Source organism: Hoplias malabaricus, chromosome 4, assembly GCF_029633855.1.
Source record: "Hoplias malabaricus isolate fHopMal1 chromosome 4, fHopMal1.hap1, whole genome shotgun sequence".
NCBI lineage: Eukaryota > Metazoa > Chordata > Actinopteri > Characiformes > Erythrinidae > Hoplias > Hoplias malabaricus.
In genome coordinates, this window is record NC_089803.1 from 70734776 (window position 1) to 70742281 (window position 7506).

Here is a 7506-nt window from a genome sequence, read left to right on the forward strand (position 1 = left end):
CCCAGTTAGTTTTCTGTGCGCTGCCTCCACTTCTGACGTCAAGTGCGGAGACTTTAGAATTGTACTGCCCCCTCTCGGACTCTCTATTATCACTTCCTGCCCACCACCTAAAGTTACATAGTGCATTTTCTGCAGTGCTTACCCAACGACAGAGGCTCTGTTCCTTCATTACAGCTCTGTGGAGCATCACAATGGTTTAAAAGTGGTGTAAATACTTCACAAACAAATTAGAGAGACATATCTAGTACTGTTGTCATCGCTATTAAGTGTAGGCCACTAAGTTTGTGTTGTCACTCTGTAGCCGCATCATGAACTGAGCTTGAGACAGGGAATATGAAGTCTGAGGATGTTGGGGAGGAGTTCTGAGTGGCTTTGCTGTGGGCACAGAACTAAGTAGCACTTTTCTAGTGTATATACATATCAATCATCAACATCAATTGAAGTTTAAATACCACTAAAACCAATGAAAATAAGTCTTCAGACGTTTTTTAAAAACGAGATATCCATTTGCAACTCTGCGGGTTCTCCACCTCATGGCGGAAAATAGAGTAACCAACATGGGGAAGGTTGAACTATTTCATGGCTTGAAGCATGCACACAGTGGGATGAGTATAAGTGAGCCATAGGCACTGTTCGTTCTACCTTGGACTACTTTTGGCAGGTACAAACCACTGCACACCTGGGACACCCTATAAGACCTGGAGTTTCGAGTCGTTTTCACATATAAAATTAGGTCCGGACATTGTTTCGGATCATTGTGTCCGGAGTTTTTCTGCGTCACATGCGTTTTCACAGCTGGTAATGTTCCGCATGCCTTAGGCACGGGGCTGCACCTCTGTAGTGTCGCCTGTGAGGCAAGCCATGATACTCTGAAACATTACCGACCCTATTCACACATGTGTTTGCACTAGGGGTCTGGCTGGAAATGTCCGGTACAAATGTTAGACATTTGCATTCTCCAGGTAAGTTCTGGGCTGCCGTGCATGTTACAAAATGGCTCTGGAAGCCAAAACAGACCAAAACATGACATCACAGTAAGGCGCTCCGATCTTTACCGGATCATCAGTGTTATTCACTTCATTTTCTGTGGTTTTATTTCTGCAGCAGATCACTGTAGATGGCATTATTCCTATTTCAGCTGCATCCCCTGACACTCAGGACACCTGAATGAGGTCTGGACAGTGAACATCCGTCCGCACTTGAACTGACAGACAAGAGAAAGAGAGTGTAAAATGGGGGAAGAGGGGTGGAATTACCTGTGCAGCTCTGCAGCGGAGACGTGCTGGAGGTAGTGGTGGTGTTCTTCTTTGGTGCCACTTTTCCTGGCTGTACTGGAACTCCACAGCTCAGGGTGTAGCTGTTTTCAGAGTCTGCGCATGCACATACAAGCAGATGGAAACAGAAGTTACAGGACGTGTGTTTATGTCTAAGAACATGCTGTTGTGTCTATGTAGGCTTGCGTGCGTATGCGATCCGTGTGTGTGAAAGGCACGGCTTGGCTGTCAGAATGACAGAGCGCAGCCCGGTTGTCTAGAGGGCCGTTGGCCTGAGATTCGCCTGGCCACAAATCGCGCAATGGCAGGCTGAGTATTTCTGTTGGCCTGTCCCTGCAAACCCAAGGGTGTAGAGGATTAAAAGCGGTTTTATACAGCCCTAGCACTCATCGTATGAAGAGACTATTAACACACAAACACCACACACACACTCCTACACACATCTAACACACACGCACAGTTACAGTTGTACTTACACTTTTTATATATTATGCATATGCTTCCTAAGGGGCATGTGGAATAAAGAGAGGATTTATATGGCGTTTTATTACCTATTATCAAGCACTCTACACACACACACACACACACACACACACACACACACACACACGTGCGCACTGAGACGAGGAATGAAACTGTGTTTCACCGAGAACATTAAGGGAGGATGATTGAGTGGCTGGGCTTTTGGACGCCTCGCTCTGTTCTCACTCTCCTTTTCTCCAGAAAGATATAAAAGCAAATATTTCATTTCAGGATCCATCCATCACCCTCGCAAACTTCTCGGCCAACTCAAACACAGCACTCGATTCTTCAAAACACAGCAGATACACCAGCGGAAACTGCCCTGCGTTAAGGTATGTAATCGTTCTCAAACACAATTACAGACCCTCAACCCTTTCCCTCTTGTTCCTCAGCGCTCAGGACCCCCACAGAGCAGGTGTGATGTGGTGGTGGATCATTCTCAGCGCTGCAGTGACACTGACGTGGTGGTGGTGTGTTAGTGTGTGTTGTGCTGGTGTAGAGTGGATCAGACACAGCAGTGCTGCTGGAGTTTTTAAACCCTGTGTCCACTCTCTGTCCACTCTGTGAGACACTCCTCCCTCGTTGGTCCACCTTGTAGATGTAGAGTCAGAGACAGTAGCTCATCTGTCGCTGCACAGTGTGTGTCGCTCGTCCTCTAGTCCTTCATCAGTGACACAGGACGCTGTCGGCTGGATGTTTTTGGTCGGTGGACTGTTCTCGGTCCAGACACTGAGGGGTTTAAAAACTCCAGCAGCACTGCTGTGTCTGATCCACTCTACACCAGCACAACACACACTAACACACCACCACCACGTCAGTGTCACTGCAGCGCTGAGAATGATCCACCACCACATCACACCTGCTCTGTGGGGGTCCTGAGCGCTGAGGAACGGTAAACATGTGTAGACACAACTAGCTGTTTTAGATGCCCTCATCATGAGAGTAATGACATGAAGTGGGACTGGAGCTTATTCAATGCCAAGTGGGGGGCTAGAGGGTTATAAAGCCCCCAGATTTGGGATGAGGAGCTATGGAACTGTTCTACAGAGTGAACCCTAACCTCTGGGAAGAGTCGCAGTGGCTTATTTGTGATCCGGATGTAATAATCCAACATCCGCAGTCCAGAAGTCAGGCTTTGGTTCAGTGTGATGAGCAGAGTACACCACAAGGTGCCAGCAAAGAGTGGAGAATGGGTATCAGCTCATCAGTGTGCCCTGCAGGCACTGCTTAAGTCAAGAGGTGGAATCTCAGTAAAGTAAACTAATGAAAGGCACTGGACTGAACTGAGCAGAAGTGAAGTGGACTGAACTGACCGGAGCTGCAGAGAAGCACTGACCTGCCAGAAAGAGGGCGTTTGACGGACAGGACAGAGAGCACACCTCCATGCCGCCCGTCTTGGTGCAGCTGAGCATAGCGCGGGGAGCCGGCTTCCCATTGGGCAGACAATTCACCGCCTCTGAGGGTCACACGGGGTCACGTAACCATGGAAACACCACAAACACACACACATATGGCGTATACAAACAAGATCAGGAGCATAATGGCTATTGGGAGGGACAAGAGTGTGATCTCACCAACACAGTCTTTCTTGTTCCAGTGGAGCTTCTGCCCTGGAGGACACACACACTCGTAGCTCCCCTGTGTGTTCACACAGCCATACTCACAGCTGCCGTTATTGATGCTGCACTCGTCAATATCTGAGGAAACACACGGCAAATGCAGATATGAGCCTCGTACTGAGGAGGTGCATGAAATAAAGGCTGACAAATGTGAATCGACACAGCTGTTTTCAGACTCCAGATGTTTGAGGTCACAGTGGTTTAGGGGTGTGTGATCTGACCTTGTTTTACCACACAATATTTAGATTAAACCTAGAGTTCCGGGAACAGGGACAGGATGAGGATGAGGACTAATGCTGGAGGATGAGGGTGTGTGTGAGGGATAAGTGGACACACACACACACACACACACACACAGCATGTTTATACACATGTAGATCCAATCACAGTGCATTTACACACACACACACACACACACACACACTCACACACAATTACAATGCATTTATGCTGTTCTTGAGGAGTCCTTGATCTCAACATTCTCTCAGGCATGTACCCAAATCTCAGACACACACACACGCACACACACACACACACACACGTGCACACACACGCACACACAGATCTGATCAAACGTGGGATCTGTAGCTACATCCAAAAGGAATGGATGACAACCACAGGTCTGAGGGTGTATCTGGTGATTAATGCCATGAGGTGATGGACTGATGTGATGAGCTGAATATTTAGGTGCCTTTAATCTCCCTTTATTTTCCTGCATAACTGCATTAATACAGTTTTGATTTGGGGCCTCCCGGGTGGAGCAGCTGGTAATAGTTTAGGCCCAAGCTGTCTGGGAGTCCTCCAGTGTGGGTGGGTGGGATGGGGCCCCTGCTCAGGGTGCTAGCACAGGCATCTGTAAGCTGATGTGACAGATCTGGGCAGTTTCCATTCTCCTCTAGTGTGGTAGCAAAAGTTATTTGGCTAAGAATAGTGGAATTGGTAGATCTGTAAATACAAATGTAATATCCTAGGAGTAGTCTAATGTGCTGAAATACACACACACACACGCAAACCCACATACAGGAAAATGTTTATAATAAGGCTGGTTTATTAATGAGAACTAGCTATCATCAGAGTCTATCTGCACAGGTTTAGTTACCTTGATAACAATAAAATGCATTGTGTGTGTGTGTGTGTGTGCATATGTGAACACACCTCCACAGTGTGTGAAGCCATAGAGAGTGTAGCCTCTGTGGCACACACACTCAAAACTTCCGGGGTAGTTGACGCAGGTGTGATCGCAGGTCCTTTCAAACGAGCACTCATCAATATCTGCAGTGGAGAAAACACAGCCCTCTGTCACTGATCAATCACATTAACCCCTTACTAAACCAATGACCTGGCCAGCATCACACGACTCATTTATCTGAAAGCATGCTGAGTACACTAACAGTAAAATATGTTCAGTAGGGTTTCTCTCATGTGTCAGGTGTGCTAATACATTTTAAAATGTGTTGGGGTAAAGTATAATTGTAATTCAAATGTTCTCCCACTATTTTTTCATTTTATTATTAAAAAACAAATAAAATTTAGTGCATGTTTGTTTTCCAATGTTTTCTGTCTTAGGCAGGTCACAGAATATTGACTGGGTGGTCTTGTGTCACAGTGTGTGTGTTGGTGGGCACAGTGGAGCAGCAGGTAGTATCTCTGTCACAGCTCCAGGGACCTGGAGGTTGTGGGTTTGAGTGCCACTCCGGGTGACTGTCTGTGAGGAGGGTTCTCTCTGTGTCTGCGTGGGTTTCCTCCAGGTGACTGTCTATTAGGAGTGTGGTGTGTTCTCCCTGTGTCTGCGTGGGTTTCCTCCGGGTGACTGTCTGTGAGGAGTGTGGTGTGTTCTCCCTGTGTCTGCGTGGGTTTCCTCCGGGTGACTGTCTGTGAGGAGTGTGGTGTGTTCTCCCTGTGTCTGTGTGGGTTTCCTCCGGGTGACTGTCTGTGAGGAGTGTGGTGTGTTCTCCCTGTGTCTGCGTGGGTTTCCTCCGGGTGACTGTCTGTGAGGAGTGTGGTGTGTTCTCTCTGTGTCTGCGTGGGTTTCCTCCGGGTGACTGTCTATTAGGAGTGTGGTGTGTTCTCCCTGTGTCTGTGTGGCTTTCCTCCGGGTGACTGTCTGTGAGGAGTGTGGTGTGTTCTCTCTGTGTCTGCGTGGGTTTCCTCCGGGTGACTGTCTGTGAGGAGTGTGGTGTGTTCTCTCTGTGTCTGCGTGGGTTTCCTCCGGGTGACTGTCTGTGAGGAGTGTGGTGTGTTCTCTCTGTGTCTGCGTGGGTTTCCTCCGGGTGACTGTCTGTGAGGAGTGTGGTGTGTTCTCCGTGTCTGTGTGGGTTTCCTCCGGGTGACTGTCTGTGAGGAGTGTGGTGTGTTCTCTCTGTGTCTGCGTGGGTTTCCTCCGGGTGACTGTCTGTGAGGAGTGTGGTGTGTTCTCTCTGTGTCTGCGTGGGTTTCCTCCGGGTGACTGTCTGTGAGGAGTGTGGTGTGTTCTCCGTGTCTGTGTGGGTTTCCTCCGGGTGACTGTCTGTGAGGAGTGTGGTGTGTTCTCCCTGTGTCTGTGTGGGTTTCCTCCGGGTGACTGTCTGTGAGGAGTGTGGTGTGTTCTCCCTGTGTCTGCGTGGGTTTCCTCCGGGTGACTGTCTGTGAGGAGTGTGGTGTGTTCTCCCTGTGTCTGCGTGGGTTTCCTCCGGGTGACTGTCTGTGAGGAGTGTGGTGTGTTCTCCCTGTGTCTGCGTGGGTTTCCTCCGGGTGACTGTCTGTGAGGAGTGTGGTGTGTTCTCCCTGTGTCTGCGTGGGTTTCCTCCGGGTGACTGTCTGTGAGGAGTGTGGTGTGTTCTCCCTGTGTCTGCGTGGGTTTCCTCCGGGTGACTGTCTGTGAGGAGTGTGGTGTGTTCTCCCTGTGTCTGCGTGGGTTTCCTCCGGGTGACTGTCTGTGAGGAGTGTGGTGTGTTCTCCCTGTGTCTGCGTGGGTTTCCTCCGGGTGCTCCGGTTTCCTACCACGCTCCAAAAACACACGTTGGTAGGTGGATTGGAGACTCAAAAGTGTCCGTAGCTGTGAGTGTGAGCTATGATTCTCCTTCCCTCCACCTCTTCCCCATCCTTCTCTTTCTACCTTTCATCATTTCAAGGAGTAATAAAAAAAAAAATAAAAAAAAATAAAGGCAGAGCATGGTGCACCAGATGAGACGAGTGTTCTGTGAAGAGGAGAGATACCTCTCTCTCTCTCTCTCTCAGTTCAGCCACACTGCCAACGGGCAAAGAGCCAGAGTAATTAACCCTCCCTTTACGCCCACTCTGGCTCACGCACACACACACACACACACACACACACACACATACACTCACCTCAACCACAACTATTTTCCTTGGGTGAACTGGCATGGAAGAAGCAAAAACAATAAATAAATAATTCAAAAATAAAATTCTAAGTATATAATTATCAGCTGTCAGCAGAAACATGCCATCCCAGAGTTTAAGCATCACGGAAGGAAAACAGGATCTATTCATGCGTTTCAGAGAGGGGGAATAGAGAAGAGAGAGAAAGAGAGAGAGAGATTGAGGAGATTTAGAGATTCTGACACTGGGAGGTCCTAAAGACTTACATGAAATCATGAACGTACACTGTCAGCCACCCCACGCTGCCACCCGCATGGCGTACACAAACACACGCACACACACTCCAGCCCAGGAGAAGGGTGGTGTTTGGGTTGACTTTAATAAAATCATTGATGTTTGTGCGCTGATTCTTGCTCTGACACGTTTGTAGGAATCCGCTGCCATAGGCCTCCAATACGCCCAGCAAAACACACAGACCCACACAAACACAAACCCAGCTTTCCACCAACCTGAGAACAACACTCACCCTACATCTCAAACAGTGACGCCACCACATCCTTTAACCTGTATCACAGGGCTTTGATTTCCCATGACGTTCATAATAAAATGGGACAGAACAAGCTCCGTGTGACACTTTCTAAGCTTTGGTCACATTTAAGATTCAGGCCTATGTATATGTCACAAGAACAGAGCACACTGACACCCAGGGGCCACACGGAGGCAGCAGCTACGGTTTTCCAGCTATGAATTACTTGTCTTTTTATCGGCAGGTG

The 7506-nt window shown here is 48.5% G+C and overlaps 1 protein-coding gene across 2 annotated transcripts in view; it reads right to left on the bottom strand.

Annotated features, from left to right (window-relative positions):
* The window catches only part of scube1 (signal peptide, CUB domain, EGF-like 1), a 91403-nt gene that overhangs the window by 11318 nt on the left and 72579 nt on the right, over positions 1-7506 (bottom strand). For both annotated transcript variants that reach the window (XM_066667679.1, XM_066667678.1), the window contains 4 exons: positions 4571-4687; positions 3371-3493; positions 3133-3252; positions 1257-1370 (listed from right to left, as the gene is read on the bottom strand). In XM_066667679.1, the coding sequence (XP_066523776.1) occupies positions 1257-1370; positions 3133-3252; positions 3371-3493; positions 4571-4687 (474 nt within the window). The remainder of the gene's footprint in view (positions 1-1256; positions 1371-3132; positions 3253-3370; positions 3494-4570; positions 4688-7506) is intronic.